The sequence below is a fragment of the Triturus cristatus genome, chromosome 11, assembly GCF_964204655.1.
Source record: "Triturus cristatus chromosome 11, aTriCri1.1, whole genome shotgun sequence".
NCBI lineage: Eukaryota > Metazoa > Chordata > Amphibia > Caudata > Salamandridae > Triturus > Triturus cristatus.
The window spans coordinates 1,133,618,528-1,133,638,864 of NC_140594.1; the positions used below are offsets into that span (position 1 = coordinate 1,133,618,528).

General features: G+C 48.2%; 1 protein-coding gene across 1 annotated transcript in view; it reads left to right on the forward strand.

Annotated features, from left to right (window-relative positions):
* Window positions 1–5,023: 5,023 nt before the first annotated feature.
* The window catches only part of DRC9 (dynein regulatory complex subunit 9), a 132,572-nt gene continuing 117,258 nt past the window's right edge, over window positions 5,024–20,337 (forward strand). The window contains exon 1 of the mRNA XM_085635772.1: window positions 5,024–5,227. Within this exon, the coding sequence (XP_085491898.1) occupies window positions 5,071–5,227 (157 nt within the window). The 5' untranslated portion in view covers window positions 5,024–5,070. The remainder of the gene's footprint in view (window positions 5,228–20,337) is intronic.

Genomic DNA, 20,337 nt, shown 5'->3' on the forward strand with positions numbered 1-20,337 from the left:
TCCAATACCCCTTCCATGAGGCTGGGAGATGTTCAAGTCGATTTTCAAAGCCATCCCTTAACACAATCAGATTGGAAAAAAATGCAAAATATGTTTGTTTTTCATCATAACCAGAGTAGAATGATGCTACAAAACCTACAAGCCCTTCCCCCTCCACAGACACGTTGAGTGTTGCTCTTCAGAGAGATCATTGTACCATGTAGAAGGATTATTTTAGAATAGTGCTGCCTCGGGGCATTACAGCACCTGATATCACCTCATACTACATGGAGGCACAGGTCATGATACTAAATAAGTGATGGTATGATACCAGAAAACCCGGCTTATGCATCTCCTATATGGAGGGATTTCTTTTCCTTCTCTTCCACCTGCTACTAAGTGGACTTCAAACATAGTACAATACAACCAAAGCCCTGGGATCAAAACATAACCTTACCAAAGAAGCACCTTTATGGACCGGAGACTGGCTCCGACAAGTGGCGGAACTTTGGGGGTTCTGACAATGGGAAACCATAGGGATCTCCAAACTGGCGATGCCATGGCCAGAACATTAATAAAGTCCTTTGCGACACTACAATAAGAATTTAAACTACATTTCTCCTAATTTTTCAAATACTTACATTTGTGACATGCACTGTGGCTCTAGATTAGGAGCATCGGCGTAATTTATGGATCACCAGGGGTTGCTGCTCTGACCACTGGCTTGACCCTTGCGACCCCTAGCACTGCCTTTGTACACACCAGGCCTCAGAGGTGGCAAAATCAGTGCCAGGAGTGCTGGGGCAGCTCATCTTTATGGACGTCGGTTGGGTCTCAATTCTCCTTGTTTTCCTTCAGTTTTTTTTTATTTTACTAATGGTGAATAATACTACATAGTTAACTGTTAGGGTTATAGAAAATGGAGTATAAATAGCAGTTATATGACAGCTGAGGTAAGTCAAAAAACCTTCCTTTTTTTTTTTTTTTGATAAACAAATTTTGATTCATTTTACAAAAGGAATGCACCAGCCATATCACATTATACTTCAACAATCGGGAATTACAGTCACAGAATCCCCACCGAAAAACATTCTTTTAAATGCATGTTGTGTGCGTTTATGTAAGAGACAGAGTGTGTATTATTGAATGTGTATGTGTAAGCAGAGCGCGTTTATTTGTGAATGTGTGTGTATATGTAAGCATGTATGTGTAAGTGGAAGTGAAGGTCAAAGGACATGTGATGTCACTTCCGCTACCCATGGCATGTTGGGGAATTGGCGTCCATGATTAGGGGCGACATGAGGTCCTCCATAACTTTGGCCCTTTAGAAGCTAAACTCCCAACAGAAGAGTTCCAGATGCATACATTCTTGCAAATCTGTAGAACATTAGTGAATAGCCTTCCTGACACTTTTCCCCACCTCCATGAGGGGAGGGAGAGAGATCTAGGTACACTCTTCGAAAGCGATTGGAGGGAGGCATGTGCTTCCCTAGGAATCTGTCTTCGCATCACATTTTAGTATCATCCAACTAAATGACTTTCATTGTACATACCTTACCCAACAGTAATTGTGGGAAACGGGTCTGATGAGTTCACCGTATAGCCACACATGGGGATTTTATACATAGGGTCTGGGGTTGTGGGGTGGTTGCTGAAGGTTTGAAGAGGTGTTGGGCTGGCAGCATCCCAAGTACCCTAATTTCTATTGATCTATATAGAAACCGTTACAAACTCAGACTGTTACTGATTGGTCTCTTGGTTGCAAAGATGGACTTAGCTCAAAACTGGACAGATGTTAGCCCTCCTTCATTTGAGCATTGGAAGAGGGGTGTTAATTTTTCCATGAATCTGGGAAGGCCGGTCTATACGGCCAAGGGGTGACCCCAAAATCTGGAATAAATGGGCTCCTTATAGAGGAAGCGGACTGGAATCTCTGCCCACATTATGTGGGTGTTGAAACGCAGTTGCGTAACAATAGCCCCTTCAGGCCCCACAGTGCGGGGGGGCTCCGAGCTCTAGGGAGGCCACTCTAGCACAGTGTTGCACTGTGAGCTCCAGACTGGGTCTGGAAAGTGGGGGCCCCCTCCAGGCACTTTGCAGGGGGGCCCCCTTAAGTTTCGTTACGCCACTGTCAATGGCTAGTTTTAACTCCGCTCTGGTCAGTTTCACTTCTAAGGTCTCCACTTTATCTTCTTGCAACCGAGGAAGAGCCAGTGCCTCCGAAAACGCCAGACATCTCTCACTCTCTAGTCTTGGCAGCTGCTTGTAGAGCTCCGTTAGCTCTTCTCGTAGTGTAGCATTAATTGCAGCCTGAGATGCCACTGTGTCCCCCTCATGTTTCAATGCGAAAATCAGGGGAACTGGGGTCTCACATAGCAGCCATGCCAAAAACCAGCCTGGTCCATCCCCATGGAGATGCTGCCGATACACCTTGAGAGTAAACTTGTCTAGCCTGTCCCAGGCTTCCCCCTCTGACCACCACATCTCTACTGTGTCGCCCACTGCTGGGGGGTGTGCCCTGCCTTATCTTCCCGATTACATAAATCTCTTTGCAGCTGACACTTTAAACTGTGAATCTTACAGAGGCGTGCCCCTCCGCATGACCACTTTCATTGCATCCCATTGGGTCCCTCTCAACTCAGTCGACCCCCCCCCAATTGGCCTCCAGGTCACCCACAATCATGTCCTTCAGATTGGCCCTAAGCACCCTGTCCCCAGAGCCTCCGGGCTGAGCCATCAGCTGGGAATAGGAGAGCTGCTCTGAGCCCAGTTGTACACCAGTAGAACCAGCACATGATCAGAAAGAAACCCACCCAGATGCGACACCAATGAAACCTCCTGCGGCCAGGAGGTTCATGAGCAGAATCCTGTGAAGTGTACATGTGGTGGACCGGTGAATGAACAGTGAATTCTTTCCAAGGGGAGTGCTCCGCACCTCCAGACATCCACACAATCCATCCGTTCCATCACCTCAAATAGTGTTTCTGTCATCCCTGCCTTACGCAGAGGTGATCTGTCCAGAATTCCCATCCACCACGCAATTGAAGTCCCCAGCGCATATCAATGGCATCCCCAGGTATTGCTTCAATACATTGAGCATGGACACTAGTATCTAAAAGTAATGATAGGAGGGTGCCGGGACGGCAATACATCACCCATTAGTTGGTTTCAGTCATCTGGTTCGTCAAACAATCTAGAAGAGGGGGTTAATGTGTGAGGCGCCAAAGAAGAAGGAAGTGGCTGGATGGGACTGGCTATTGGTGGAGTTATCTAATGGTGTCTTCAAGTGACCTGTGGGGAAATAGCTTGCCAAGGATACAGCTGGAAGACCTATGGCAAGTATCTTTTAACTTTCTTTATTCCACGGTGCATTCTGCCAATTTAGAAAGAAACCCCATCTTCTGTCTTCAATTAGTATATTGGACAATCCTATAACTTATCGAAGCTGGGGAAAGGAAGGACGGTGAGGTGTGTGAGATGTAGCCAAGAGAGAGCCGATGACATTCATATGTTCCTGGAGTGTCCTGTGATTCAAAAATGTTGGGGCGACCCAAGTAGAGATATTTCTTCAGACACAGAACTCCAAGTAAGTCTGCCTCTTGTATTCTTTGGCTTATCACTCCTGCATGCGGACTTCACCAATTAGGAAAAAAAACGTTTATTTTATTTGCTCTTGGCTTGAAGAGAGACCTGTAAGAAGTAGATCAGTAATTTGCCACAAACCGAAATAGACTGGATAAAATCCATTAAAAACCTAATAAGTTTTGATGGAGCATTAGTAAGGAAAAGGAACAAAGTCTGGTCTCCAGCTCTAAAGTGGTTGGATCCTAATGGAAAGGAGGGGGTTGAGGGAAGGTTTTGGTCCCATGATTATTAACTCTTATATTTTGGTTTCCTGTTTCTCTTTGATGGTCTGCAGTCCGGCCGCTTGGCCAGGGCAGAGAATTAAGGGAGAAGTGTATGGGAATACAGGATCCTTGGTATAAATAGATAGCTCTGGCAGGTGGTAGTTTAGGGGGGCCCAGAGCGTGACATCAAAGTAATGAGGACAAAAACTAAACTATTGCCTTTGCCAGAGTTTGTTTTATCGAAACCCATATCTTGTACACAGTTACATTTCTTCTACTGTCTCTCTTAGCCATGATCTCGGAATGACGATGCTGCCCTCTTCTGGTAACAAAATTGAGCACACTTGACTCTTACAAGACAGAGCATCAACTACAACACTCCAGTCATACACACCCACAGTGCTGCTCTCTGATCGCCAGGCACCAGGCTTACCCCATGCTCTTCTCCCAGGCTGACCTCTCTCCAGCCCATCTTTCACTGCGCTAGACCCCAGCCCCCTTCCACTGTGGGCTACCTTCCTTACCCCCAGCGCTACCACTCCAGCTCCTTTCTGTGCTTCAAAGAAGGGCACTGCTCTCTAGTTACACCTGCTTTGCAGCACGCCTTCCAGCGGGGTCTGTACACCAGGCTCCGCTCTCTGAAGCCGCTTCCTAGCTTAGCTCTCTGTGGGTGCCTCGGTACAGCCCCTCCCCATGGCCACAGCATCTCTGGCCTGCTGGCCGGGATACAGCTCCACTTGTGCTATTCTCGGCAGGTCCTCTTCCCAGTGGCGGCTGGTGTTAAGGGGCGTAGGGGGCGTTGCCGCACTTACCAGGCAGCATCGTAGAAAACTAATGGGAGAGAAATTGAATGAACACCACCAGTGGAGCAGTTTAAAGAAGTGCTCACTGCTTGGTGCTCCCCCGTGAAACTTTAAAGTTCAACTATGTAAAATAAATATATATATATTTTTACTTACTTTAACTTTGTCTTCCTGCGCAATGTGCGCATGTGCAAAAGCTGGGCGAGAACTATTCCTCGCCCTCGAGGCACAAGTGAGGAGCGAGGAGGCGGGTGACATCAGCCTTGTGGGAGTGGCTGAAAAAAGCAGCAATAAATAGGTTTCAAATAGGGCGATAATTAATTGGCCCAGGGCGCGGTCAGTGGAGCGCCATTCAGAGTAATGGGAAGGGGCAGGGCTGGCTCACAGTGCACTGAATGCAGGGGGTGGTAACAATTACAGCACTCCTTTTGCCTCGGTAAATGTGGCTTTCTCATTGGGTAAGGCCGAGGAGACCGGGAGTGGCTATCCATTTAGTTTCAGTTTGGCAGGCAGGCAGCTCCTATTTCCGGGAGGGGTGTATTTGTTGCTGGAAAAAGGCGCCTGCAGCCGTGGTTTCAAACGACACGACATGTGCAGGTAAGCTTTTTCCCTTTTTTTGAACTCCCGGACTGGGCAGACCTGCTGGTAAAGTCGTTGCACAGTGGAAGCCTGTGGAAGCGGCCGCGGCTTGGCCTTCCCGGTGTCCAGGGGCCGCACTCGTCGCCGGGCTGACCTCGGGGCTCCATCTTAAGCTTGTTCTGTTGGGAAGTGGTGTTCATACGGTGCAGGCAGCTCACTGTAAACTGCCACTTGAAAAGGGAGAACCTTGTTGAAAATGCGTTTAGAATGCTACAGTATACCTCATGCCTGGCCCAGCCAATTCCCTTTGAAGTATGTCATCTCTATCCTCTTGAGACCAGGCTTTCTTTCATTGCCCGCGCAGTATGTTCGCCTCGCTGTTTCACTGGTGTTTATGCCATTCACTGCACTAGGATTTCACAGCAATATGTTCGTGTATTTTTTGACCGTTTGCTAGATCAGTTTAAAGATAAGCAGTCCTGTTGGCTTCAGTCTTTGTTGCTTTCTTTAGTTTTTGCCAGTTATTTATTATCAGGCAGTAGATAGATGTGATTTTTTTTTAATTGTGCTTGGGTTATGCTTTTTATATTACCTTAAATTCATAATTTGCCAACTAGGGTTAACCTCCAGTTTCATGTTTGTGTGTATTGTATTTTTTACTTAAACATGTTTATCATGATACTCGTGGCCAACCTAATTGCTAAGCCATGCTGAATTCGGGCACAGACGCAGACACAAATAATGTGTGGTTACTTGCTGTCAGTGCAATGTCCCCATTCATGGCTGACTGATCGGATGCCCTCCTTTTATGCACAGGGACTATGCAATGGCATACAGTTTGGAAATCCAGGCACTTAGTGAGAACATCCCATTCCGATTACAGCACGGAAAACAATTGTTCTAGGCAGAACAGAGGATTCACAGTGAACTGAATCTACAAATGCCCATCACCTGAAGTGCCCTCCTGCACCCCACTGCCTTGTCTCTGACACCTCCATCTCCTCCCAGGCACTAGTGTAAGGCCACCACAACCAAAGAAAACAAGCATTTGCAATGCAATAGGTCTAGCATTTACGCGAGTTTAAGATATTGGCATTGTAAATGATGCCTTTTATGTTTTAAAACCCAAAACATAAATAAAAGGCATTGACATTTACAATGCCAGTAGCTCAAACTTGCGTAAATGCGAGACCGATTGCATTGCAAATGCTTGTTTAAATTACAAAGAGCATGCAATACTGACATCATGTGGTTTTCTTTGGCAACTAATTTTACAGTTTTGTCTGAATCAAACAAAACCATCTATGGTTAAAAGAACGCATGTGTTGCTTGCTGGTGGCAGACAGGCCCACAATGAAAGTGCATCGACTTAAGGTCTATTGATCTGGTCTGCGATAACTGAAGGCAGCAGGGGTGCTGGAACAATTTTCAGAGTGGGGGTGCTGCCATCAATGCGGTGACTGAAATCATAGGGATTGTGTAAAATCCAAAGGTAGCACAAGACAAGTGTCACAAATGCACTACACTCATTAATCAGGAATGTGGTGGTAAGGGTGTAGCATTTACCTGGTAAGATAATTAAAAGCTTACATGTTGCACTATCAAAGGGGGATATGTTTAGTGCTGTAATATATGGGGTATTTTGTAATGTATTTGCATATTTCAAGTCTACACCTTCAGAATTGCTTTAGAAACATTCTTGCCCTCTCAAATTTGCTGTAAACTTTGCAAGTCCCTCCTATGATAGTCGGCTCACTCGCTATCGACATAACACTTATCCTCAACTTTTCCGCCCCACCAATTTCAAATGTCACCAGCCGCCCCTGCCTCTTCCTACGGGGACACACAGCAGCCCGTGCAAGGTTTTGCCAGACAGGCGACCGTCTCCCGCGAGGCAGCCGACCAGCAGGCGACCGTCTCCCGCGAGGCAGCCGACCAGCAGGCGACCGTCTCCCGCGAGGCAGCCGACCAGCAGGCGACCGTCTCCCGCGAGGCAGCCGACCGTCCCCCGCGAGGCAGCCGACCGTCCCCCGCGAGGCAGCCGACCGTCCCCCGCGAGGCAGCCGACCGTCTCCCGCGAGGCAGCCGACCGTCTCCCGCGAGGCAGCCGACCAGCAGGCGACCGTCTCCCGCGAGGCAGCGGACCAGCAGGCGACCGGTCTCCCGCGAGGCAGCGGACCAGCAGGCGACCGGTCTCCTGCGAGGCAGCGGACCAGCAGGCGACCGGTCTCCTGCGAGGCAGCGGACCAGCAGGCGACCGGTCTCCTGCGAGGCAGCGGACCAGCAGGCGACCGGTCTCCTGCGAGGCAGCGGACCAGCAGGCGACCGGTCTCCTGCGAGGCAGCGGACCAGCAGGCGACCGGTCTCCTGCGAGGCAGCGGACCAGCAAGCGACCGGTCTCCTGCGAGGCAGCGGACCAGCAAGCGACCGGTCTCCTGCGAGGCAGCGGACCAGCAAGCGACCGGTCTCCTGCGAGGCAGCGGACCAGCAGGCGACCGGTCTCCTGCGAGGCAGCGGACCAGCAGGCGACCGGTCTCCTGCGAGGCAGCGGACCAGCAGGCGACCGGTCTCCTGCGAGGCAGCGGACCAGCAGGCGACCGGTCTCCTGCGAGGCAGCGGACCAGCAGGCGACCGGTCTCCTGCGAGGCAGCGGACCAGCAGGCGACCGGTCTCCTGCGAGGCAGCGGACCAGCAGGCGACCGGTCGCCTGCGAGGCAGCGGACCAGCAGGCGACCGGTCTCCTGCGAGGCAGCGGACCAGCAGGCGACCGGTCTCCTGCGAGGCAGCGGACCAGCAGGCGACCGGTCTCCTGCGAGGCAGCGGACCAGCAGGCGACCGGTCTCCTGCGAGGCAGCGGACCAGCAGGCGACCGGTCTCCTGCGAGGCAGCGGACCAGCAGGCGACCGGTCTCGTGCGAGGCAGCGGACCAGCAGCGGCCGGTCTCCTGCGAGGCAGCGGCCGGTCTCCTGCGAGGCAGCGGACCAGCAGCGACCAGTCTCCTGCGAGGCAGCAGACCAGCAGGCAACGCTCTCCTGCGAGGCAGCAAACCAGCAGACAACAGTCTCCTGCGAGGCTGCGTATGGGTAAGTTTTTCCTTGTTCACCTCAGCCAGTTCTATGAACTACTCTTTACCATTCTCTTTCTTGATATTGTTACAGGAGGGAAGAGGTCTTCAAGAATAAGTCATTTGATTTGTAGTCGTGCAGTGTTTACATATATATCCTTAAATCCTTTGATAATGCAAAAAAAAAAAAGCAGAGGGCTAGATGTCACAGGACACCAGAGGAAGGGAACACCAACTTTCTGCACAACCCAGACAACATAGGTGGCGAGTGACACCAAATACACACACCAGCATGCTGACGGTAGTCGGACAATTTCCAGGCTTGTTTGCAAGGACAACAGCCTGAGCTTCTGGCAAGGTGCGGATGCAGACACACTGACGGGTAAAGGTCTGAACCCCACCATGCTCCCTCTAGCCTTCCTTCTCTAAAACCGACAGACAACAGTATGCAAGGTAATGCCCAGGGTGAGGCACAAGAGCCACAACGCAAGTCTCAATAGTTCTCTGCACATGACAATCTGCAAGCGTGACACAGGCCTTTGTCACTGAGCGACCCCAGGCCGGACAGCTAGATTACCGCGATGTCCAAATGTCAGTATGAGGCGTACAGGAGGCACGCCGTACTTGTGATCTGTAGTGTTCACTGCTGTTTTCTTCTCTCCCTTATTGCATTTGGCCTACATCTCCCCCATGCTTTTTCCAGATTGCCTTCTTCTCCAGGTCACATGTCTGCCTTTCTCTGTAGCTCTTCTCTTATAACCTGCTCACACTCCTATCAGGCTCCTGTGCTCTACCCTCACCTCTGTGCACCCCACTTCATATCAGCAGAGCACCTCTCCCTCTTTGCCATGTGGCATGGTCGATCACATCTCACTGCTATCCTCAACATCCTAGGCGTTCTCCGGCTCTCCCTCCGGCAACTGGCACTACACCCATGGGTGTCATTTGAGGGCCACTGACCCCCTGGCCTCACTGGTGGGAAAGGCAAAGCCAGGAACAGAAGGTAAACAGGACAGTGATATGCTGTTTACTTTCTGCATCTCAGACTAGACCGGGGGCATTAAACTCTTTATTCAGCAACAAACAAAAGCAGTGCTATGTTTACTCCCCTAAATAAAATTAAACAATTACTTTTAAAACAGAATGTTGCCCTGTTTTTGTGAACACACAATTTGATGTGTTACAAAAAAAAACAAAATGACATCTCACCTTTGAATAAGTGATTCAAGATGCTAAGGAAGAATGCAAGTCAATAACATAGTTGACTTTCAGTATATGGTCTATATGAAGTAATGCAGGTGGATAAAACTACTATTTTTAATCTTTTTGTGCGACTGAGAAATTAACCAGTACACTCTGAGGTATTCACTAGATCAAACAATAAATCATTACAGTATTATAAATAATGCTGCTTCTCTGTGCAGTTTTGTGTTTTTCGGTTTCTGCATTCTCCTCTTCCAACACAATTTTGCACACACAAAAAAGTGATGCCATCTTCTGATCACGTCCGCACCCTATTTAAAATGTATGTGATGTATAAAATGAACACTGATCTAGCTTAGTATAGCACTCTTGAAAGCATCTTTACCTCGGACATGTTGGTTTCTTTTGTTCCTTCGGCATGAAGATCACGTGACATTACTCCATTGGGGGTTTCTGTGTCAAAGATCATGTCATCACTTCCTAGGAGGACATTGGGTCAAAGTGTTGGTTGTGTGATGTCACATCCAATCCCCAAGGCATTTTGTTGAATTGACGCCCATGAACGAACCTCACCATCTCGTCACTACAGTTCTCTGCGCCAGTCATACTAACTCCACATCTCGCTCAAGCTGCGCTGGTCAACACTCATCCTACACGCGCCTTGTGTAACCATTAAGGGGACAGGAGAATGGAGGCAACAAACTGGCAATTTTGTATTAATTGAAAAAATTCACATTTGTTACATTCATTTCAGCATGTGAATCGGGTCAGGCTTAAAGTAACAAGTTGCTTGATATCTTGGGAGTATCAACTCTGGTTGCACTGTTGAGGGGGTCAGTGTTTGAGCCCCTACTTGACAATAGGGAAACCAAGTCCTTCCACAGTTAAAAAAAAAGTTGTGTTTATACTGCCAAAATATGTAAAATACATGTTCGGCCCCTGAACTAGATTGCACCCTCCCTTAGGGCTCCGTAGACTGCCGCAGGGGTGACTTACACATTACAGCGGGTGGTTTGGCTTTGCCATTGGTTTAAATGACAAAGCCAGGCTAGAAGTTTAAAACTGCTCTTCCAGTCAGCAATGCCGGACTGGGAGACTCATTACAGGAGTCACACCCAGGGTGGCACAACTAGTACTGCAATCCCTGGAGGGACTAACTTACATGCCCTTGGTACCATATTCTAGAAACTCACAGGTAAGTTTGCCTATGCCAATTGGGTAAAGTCAGGGCCACTGGAATTATGCAGCAGGGTTTGAGTAAATTAAGCAGCAAGAAAAAGACAAATTATGCAGCGTAACGAGGCACATTTTGCTATAGAATTATTTTGTCATTTTTATACTTAAGACTTAGGGCATTGGTTGCACCTTATTGGTACCATTTCATCATCAAAATATAGGCATAAGCAAACGAAAGATGACCAGTCAACCTTTGTGAAGGGCCTTCCGCTTCACAGCAACATGCGTCACTGCATTTTGAGTAACTTTTGAACCAATTGAGCTAGACATTTGTTTTTGTTAAAATATACAGATTATGCAGTGGGGCAAATCGGTAAGCATGCACAAAACAATGCTGCGTTGCATAATTCTAGCGACCCAGAGTATAGCCAAAGTAACATACACACTTTTGGGGTCAGAGCACCGGCACCAAGGTCTGGTTAGCGGGCCTCAGAGCACTTAGACAAAAAAAACCGCAGCACCAGTTCAAAAATTTGGGGTGCCCATACAAAAAGACATTTCCTTACACAGGCCATATTACACTATGCAATGACAGGCCACACTACAGTATACAAGGGCATACAACATCATCCAATGATCGGTTATACTATACCGTACCATTCGATGAGGCTATACAATGACAGACCATAGCATACTGTACAATGATGGGTCGTACCATACAATGACTAGCCCTACCATACTATACTATAAAAAACTGACAAACCAACTGATCTTGTACAGGTGAGACCTACTGGCTTTTCCTCTGCTTTTTCAAGACAAGAGCTTAAGAAACAATTGTTTGCAGACAAAAAGTTATGAAAAGATTGTTTCCAGATTTTACCAACCAGGGTTGGAGAGGAATGCCCTTTTGATAAATTGGTCAAAGATGATTATACACCGAATACACCTCATTCCTTCACCTATCCAATCGACAAGAGATTGCTGTGCTGACAGGATCTCCTGTACATGTTCATGGGCCGGGTCCTGCACCCCAGTCTTCCAACATGGAAATTAGCAGCCTACCTCCTGGATTCTTGCAATATGGCCGTCAAAGTCGACCACAACACAGTAGGGATTCTATGGGAAGCCAAACGACCTCCCACTAGAAAATCAATTGACTTCAAGTGTTTTTAGCATTTGGCGATACAAAAGGAATATTGTAATTCCACCTGTGCAGAAAGTAATTCCTTACTTTTCATCTTGCAGCTATAACCGCCTGCAGGAAATCTTCACAAACCTTTAGAATACCTGTGATAGAGGATTTCTTAGATGGTATTAAGAGTGTATTACCTGCGGTTAAGACTTCCCCACACTGGGAATTTAACATTGTACAATCTAATTTAATGCCTGAACCCATTAACCGTTAGTTGCTAGATCTACACAGATAGTCATATCAAATGTAAGCCTTATGAGCTACTGAACCACACACGCTATTCCATAGTAAGAGTAATAATGACAACCAAACCAAATTTTCTCCCCAAGGGGGGTTTTAGGCTTTCACATTAATCAATTTCATTGCCTGCATTCTTTCTACACCCATCAACTCTTGCTGAAAGGTCTCTACATTAACTAGATGTAACAAGTTTTAAAATTCTATTTAGACAAGAGAGATTAAACAATCTGATAATCCTTCATAAATTACACTACAGTAAGGACAAGTTTACTTTTAAACAAAACAGTCCATTTCATACTTCACTAGACAGTGTCTCGACTCCAGAGTAGATACTCTAGTACAGCATGCTTCTTTGAGGAATCTTTTCAGTGATTAGAGCTTTTCCATTTCTTGTATGCTTTAATTGTGGGATTGGCTTGCTATTCTACTAAATGCTTAGGATTATTGTTGATGGTCTTACAGGAGAGGGAAAAGTGACCCGCAATCCTAGAACTCTTCCAGACTAATCCTCTTCAGTCATAAGCAACCTTCCTGCCACCATGGACAAGAAATATTATTGTATTTGCCATAAAAGGCTTCACAGTTGACAGGTGTGGACATTTTGTATGTTAGTGCCAGTTCGGTTCTGCAGCCCATTAGCAGACACTGGCCAGTGGCCCGGTGGCAGTGGGATGACTGGTGAACGCTAGGAGAGCTTCGTTACCACTTCCCTGCACTCCGCCCCGCTGATTACGAGCGGAGGCGCTATTACGTTTGCACTGCATTTTTAAATTGCCACTAACTTTTTTCAAAGTATGTGCAGGTTCTAACCTAATTCTGCTTTCAGAGGTGGGTTGCTAGCTTGGGTTGGTCGTGCTTGCGGGCTCCCAACGGCAGCATGCGCCATCTTTGGTTGGGCTGACTTTTCATCCCAGCCCTGCCCCTCCACCATCGCTCCGCCCCTATTTAATCGGGCAGTATGTGTCAGCGCAGCGGACGCGACGAAGGTGCGCCGGAGTTGCGCCTGAGTTAATCCCGTCTGCGCCCGTCCGCGGCTAGGGGCACGAGACGCTGCCTGTCTAATTACGTATCCGCCAGTTAAACTATGCTCTTATTGGGCCCCAGGAGTCATTGACCCCCTAGTAACTACATACTTGAGACAGCTCGGTTTATTTATTCCCCCTCCTCACCTTCCTCCCGCGATCTCTCCACATTTAGCTTTATCACCCATTATGCCTCCTATCACTCCCCCACCCCTACGCTCCTAAACACCAGGTCTGCGGTCAATCATCAGTACGAGCTATTCGATTACATCGATACCCATGAACCAGATCTCTTATTTCTAACAGAGACCTGGTTCAAGGCTGACTCCCTACCCAATGTGTTAACCGCATTGCCCTCTTCATATTCCGCCATTCGAGCGGACCGCTCAGAGGGCAAACGGGGTGGTGGAGTGGCCTTATTAGTTCGGACTGATTTCAACTTTCAGATTCTCCCTTCCCCTTCTATCCCTGATGTAGACTACCTCGTAGCCCGCTCGACTCTCCATCAGGCACCCCTTACTTTTGTCCTAATCTACCGTCCTCCTCAACCAACCCCTTCTTTTCTCCCAAGTATTCAGGCTCTCCTGGCTACCCTGGTGATTAACAACTCATCAGTACTAGTCTTAGGGGACCTAAACTTCCGTCCCAGTGACCCTGCTGAGAGTCTCCAATCTAAAGAGTTTACTGATCTTATGATCAATCTGAATTTTTCATCGCTCATTCAAAGTTCCACTCACATACATGGTCATATGTTGGATCAAATCTGGGCACTGAACATTCCATCTACATCCCCTACAATATCCCCGTGCCCTTGGTCAGATCATTCCATTATTACCTTCTCCCTCGCATTGACTCCGATGGCCAAACCCCAGCTCCCCAAAAACACCTGGGTTAGGAAATGGGGCAAAATCGACATGCCCTCTCTGTTCGACCTTGGCCAAAACTAGTCCCGATCTTGCAGCTACTTCCCAACTGGCCGCTATCAACAACTGGCTGACCCTGGCGGGTGATGATTTCGCCCCCCTGAGGCGGCTTACAGTCAAGCGGGCCCATGCAGCCAATCGGTGGTTTACTCCAGACCTAAAAGGAAAGAAATTAGCTGCAAGGAGAGCCGAGCGAGCCTGGAGAAGAACTTATAGTCCCGCGTTAAAGACACTATTTGTCTGTTTTACAAACCTATAACAAGCATTTACAATGCAATGGTCTCGGCATTGTTAAAGTTAGAGCTATTGGCATTGCTCATGACATTATTTTGTTTACCATCCACAAGACGAGAAAGACATCTGGAACATGTCAGACACTCCCCTTAGATTTCAGACAGATCAAAGAGCATCTGGAAGCTGGAACACATCCCCCCCTTAGTACCCCGGCTGATCTGAAAGCACCTAGAAACTGGAAGAACCTGCACTTAAAACTTTACTATAGAGCTGAAATAAATGTTAGCTCTCTCATGCAGTTGTTATAAGTTATACTTATGATTCCAACTTCTAACCTCAAACCCGGATTTATCAGCAGTTGTAAGTAAAGTCCTGTTGATGCTAGGCAGGCACCTGCTGACACCACACCTCCCACATGGCACCTTTTAGTTCATGTCACTGCTTGAGAACAGTCCAGATGTGATTGTTTATTCAGATTCGGGAAACTGTAATCATGTGAATAAGGCATCTGAAGTTCAGCTGATGAAAGGTTGGAAGTATTGATCCCACTTTAAAAAGTAACTTATTCAAAGATTAGAACAATATTTTTTTTGAAACAATATGCTGCACAAAAAGCCCTCAGTCAATAAAAGGGCTTAAGATAGCGCTGTGTGTCCATGGGCGACCCTCGGCCATGGTACATCAATCACACGACATACATTATGATGCACAGGCTACAGAGCAGGAAATGTGTTTCAAGGTCTAGAGCATAACTTCAGGCTTACCACAAAGGTCAAAGAATTGCAGTACCTGAACTGCACTTCCTAGAGGTAAAAGTCAAGTACTCACAACACACCACGTAGAAGAACAATTAGAGACAATGAAAGCTTCTTAGCACAACAACAACTAGAGATCAGAAATCACCACAATCAGATGGCCACAGTACTGAAACTGACAATCATAGGGGCTTCAACTATGTCAACAAGATTACCCACAGAGCCCCAGAGTTACCAGGTATGAGCCATGAAGACTGTGGATGTAAGAACACCTTAAAAAAAATAATAATTGTACATAAATGGACAAGCCATGTTTTTTTTGCGCTTTAGACATCTGTGTACGTGCCCATGCTCTAAATCATGACTCATGCACAAAAGCATCAGCAACTGCACAGGATTAAAGCCTTAAGATGCCAAAACTCAGAAGTCGCCATGATCTGGTAATAGAACCTCAGGTACTGCAGGCACATCTCAACACTAAACATAGACACATACGCATACCACAAAACACACACAAAATCACCCAAAACCAGCATCACACTGTACTTACTACATAAATCTCAGACTATTCACTTCATAAGTAACTCAATCACAAGGCTGGTCGTGTAACTGTGAATAGTTTGGGGTCCGGTGCGTGGATCTCCGGAGGGGGGCTAAAGGAGTACAGCGCTTGGAATTTAGAGGGGGCCAAGAGCCCTAAAATACCCTCGTTCCACCAGAGATTAGAAGTGAGGGCACGAAAAGTAGGTCTCCATCGGCTGCCAGTCACCAGTCTTGAGGGGCGCCGAAGGATATCATTTCAAGGGGACGAGAAAGGTAAAAAATGATGCGCTCTCTGGGCGTGATACATCACATGAGAATAGCAGAGGCGGGCCATCTGGAGCTGGCTTTATTCCAATACAAAAACCTATTCGGAATGTCGGCGTGGAGATGAGAAGCAGTGAGCGTCGTGTGCACGCGCCTTTTTGTGGTAAAGAAATGTCTCGAGTGCCCAGCGCGAGCTTACTTACATATTGGAAAAGTGCACTTAAATGCTTAATGATATATAACAATCTCCATGGTATGATAGTTTTTGCGTAGTGTGTTTTTTGCATTGCTGTGTAATAGATTATTCGATTAATACAAAACTGAAAATCAATTATGGCACGAAATGAGTAGAACACCCAGAAGAAGAACGTTCTGTACTGCGCTCCGTTCCTGCCTAGTCGACAGCCTCGTCGAGGGTACTGCCCATGCCCTCAGCCCTCACCGGACTCCCCCAAACCCCTCAGAGACGCCGCCCACCCCGAGGCTCACCTGCAGCCGCTGCCTCCCGCGCCGCCAGCCTGGTAACTCCGGGAGACGAGGACACTGGAGCCTGCAGGAGTCCGCCACGGAACACAGGTGTCGCTGTGCGAGGAGCCTCTCCCGGAGTCCCTTCCTGGAGCAGCTGGGGCAGCGGTGACGATACCATCGCAGCAGCGCTCTCAGCCGAGGGGCCATAAAGCGGCGCTGCCTGCCCCTACTGCGACTATTTTAAGATGTCTTCCGTTATGGTCGACTGGAGCTTACCTCACTGGAAAGTTGATGGGAGTGAAGGTCGTCAAGTTGGTGCTGCCGCGGCGAGCGAGCCCAGCTGCCAGTCATTGAGGGAATCGCCATGAACACCACCATGTTTCTCCGAGGTCAAGTAGAAATGCCTCGGAGAAACGCAGCGTCCGGTTCGGATTCGTGGGCGTGTTTTTCTTTCTCTCCTCTTGCCATTGGCTGGAATGTTTACATTCCAGAGGAGAGAAAGAATCGAAAAAACACGCCCCCGAATCCGAAAAAGACGGGGCTTAAACGGACAGACGCCCCTCTCCTCCAATGGCTGGCCTCCGTTTAGGAAGCCAGCCAATGGAGAAGAGGGGCGGGTTCAAGCCCCATACTGAACTCTACTGAACTCATTAAATCTCGCGAGCGAGACTGCGCAAGCGCAGCCTTCGCTAGCCGAGACCTAAAAAGGGCATTCTTGAGGCCAAAACAAGAGTTCTATACGAGCAGGATAATGGCAGCAGAGTCCCACTCGAAGGAAATTCTCTACGGTCCATGAACTGGCATCATACAGCAGAGCTACGGCTACTATTCCCCCCTCCCAGTCCCTCTGTAACTCGCTCAACAAGTTCTTCATTGACAAAGTTGCCAAAATCAAACTTAACATCCCCCCGCCTTCCCCTACATTTGTCAATCCCTCCCCGCCCCCCACGGCCCCTAAATTAAACTTCATTCCGCTGTTAACCAATGACACACTTCCCCCGCTGCTTCATCGGGTTAAATCGGGCTCCCCCCTGGATTTTGCCCCAGCCCATATCCTCAGGGAAATTTATTTAGCTTGCCCTACCCCACCCTTGACTCTCCTTAATGATTCACTAAGGCAGGGAATTGTCCCCAGTTTACACAAATCAGCGGTTGTCATACCCATCATAAAAAACCTGACGCCGATTCATCCTCCCCCTCCAACTACCGCCCCATCTCCCTTCTGCCTTACCTAGCAAAAGTTCTTGAAACCCACGTCACGACTACCTTAAGCACCCATGTAGAGGCTAACCATTGCCTCTCCCCTTGTCAAGCTGGCTTTCGCCCCCTGCACTCCACGGAGAAGGTGGTGATCTCGGTAATGGACGAGCTGCGTGAAGGTATTGACATCAACCTTCCGCAAGCCCTGATCCTCCTGGACCTGTCCGCCGCCTTTGACACGGTGGACCACTCCATCCTCCTTAACCGTGTCAGGGCGGCGGGCATAGAAGGCTTGGCCTTCTCATGGATTGAGTCCTTCCTAGCTGGGAGGGCTCAAGCGGTCCATTTGGCCGATTTCACCGCGGCCTCCCGTAAGGTGGAGTGCGGGGTTCCTCAGGGCTCATCACTTTCCCCTCTTATTTAACCTATACATTTACCCCCTCATTTTTTCGTTACAACTGGAGGTCACGGTGTTTAATTACGCCGATGACTTCCAGCTAATCTTCAACCTCTCCCATTCTTCCTCATCTGCTCTTAATGTCCAGACAGTTATGACATTCATTCAGGATTGGATGAACTGCAACCACCTCAAACTCAACCCGGACAAGACCGAGTTGGTCTTGACCGGAGGTGGTTGCAGTCCGTGGTCTCCCTCCTGCTGGCCTTTGTCACTCGGTGTCTCCCCACTTCCCGTACCTAAAGCCAAAACTCTTGGGATTCTCCTGAACTCACAAGTTGGTTCAGTGGTTTCCTCTTGTTTTTTTCCCTTAGGATAATTAGGAAAGTTTCCCGTTTTTTTTCTTTCTCTGCTTTAACGATTATGGTGTTGGCCATGGTACTATCGCGCATTGACTATGGCAACATAATCTATAAAGGGGCTCCTGCTTATGCGATTCACCGCTTACAGCTGATACAGAACCAGGCTGCCCGCTTGATTCATGGCCTACCTAGATACCATCGGGCCACTCCACTGCTCAAAGCACTGCACTGGCTTCCGGTGAGAGAGCGCGCCCTTTTTAAACTTGGCTGCCTCACCTTCCAGGCTAGGTCGGGCACCGCCCCCGAGTTCATATGCTCAGTCATTAAGCCCTACCTCCCGGGCAGAGAACTTCGCTCCACCCATATAGCTCTCTTGGCCACTCCCCGCTTTAAGAAACAGAAGTCTGGTGGAGCGAGGTTCGCTGTTCTCGCTCCAGTATTCTGGAATTCCCTTCCTGCTGCTCTCCGCACATCGCTTTCTTATGTACAGTTTCGGAAGGATCTCAAAACCTTCCTATTTGCGCGAGCTTACACTGCCTAGCCTTTCGCTGCTGATGACCACTGCATCACATAAAGCGCCATGAAACCGCTTGGTAAAAGCGCGCTTAATAAATGCTTATAAATTCAAATTCATGAAACGACTGTAGATTAATAATTATTAAAAAATATATAATAAAATTCGCTTAAAATACTGACACTTGAAAATGAGTTTAATACAACTGAAGTCTAGATATATTATCTTACTTATACATATCTTCCATGTTCTTATGCATCTTTATACTTTACTCCTAATTCAGCGTCTCCAGTGCACTACCTTACATCCACTCACTTATCCCCAAACCTTTATCTACTACCCTCTCCAATGCACTACATTACTTCTCACACTATACCTCTCAGTATAGGTTTAACAAGAGATCAGGGGGCCTCGCTGTTTTCAAGGATTATCCTCGACCCACAGCAGAGTGTTTAACAAGGCTGCTTAGGTTTGTGTGTTAGACAAGCAGTTTGCTAGTGGTTGGATGAATTTTTAATTGCTATGCAAACGGTGTTTTGATTTGTTTTTTTACCACTCAGTGCATGCCTGCGACTCCCTAGGAGAAAGAGGTGTAAAGTAATCGTCTTAATAGATCAACGCTACCTTTGTACTTCTGAGGTCAATAAAGCAATTAACTACCTACCTGAGTAAAATACCGATCATTTATGTTAACCAATAGGCAAGGTGTTGCCGTTCTTTTCCACATACCACACACTCAATTATGCTCAACATTCAAAATAGCCTATTTATTAAATCCACCCTGCAGGGGGGGGGGGGGAATGCACCAGAAACGTGTAGCCCTTCCCACTGCATGTCCTGCTTGAAAGCGGGCCTTCTGCATTTTTGTTTAACCCCTTCGCTGCGGCGGGAATTCTGCCACAGCGCTCGGGGGGTGGGGGGGGAGCTCGGTGGCGCTGTGCTCTTGACGGAGCCACTCCGTCATGAGCCACGGTTGAGCTGTGCTCATGACGGAGTGGTTCCGTCATGACTCCGCCCAGTTTCATTGTCCCCCCCGCACAGGCGGGGAAACAGCGCCGCGTGGGCGGAGCGGCCGCCAACGGTCGCGGCATGACGGAACCACTCCGCCATGAGCACGCGGCAACCGTGGCTCATGACGGAATGACTCAGTCATGAGCAGGGGAGGGGTTAAAAAAAAAAGACTTTCGCATTCGCCCTGTTAGAGGAGTGGGCACGCCGGTTCTTCAGTACTGCATCATCACATATTAGGGTACAAGGTCAGATGTGATCCTGGCGGCACCCCCACACTCTAGCAGTCCCTTCCACCTTGCGTCAACCTCACTGGTCTATTTCCTGCCGCCTCAGAGCACAGTCACTTACCAACCCTCCTCCAGGATGCCTAAACCCCCATATACTACCCCAACCATGCCAACTGGAGGACAGATTTGAGGGAGTGGGCTCTGGCGGAGGAGGGGCACATATATACAACCACCAGGAGGGATAGCAAATTGCCTGAGGTGCTACTGGCATGGGGAGTGCTGATTCAATAACTAGCGGGACAGGCCCTGCAACCCACATAGGCGGGCACTGAG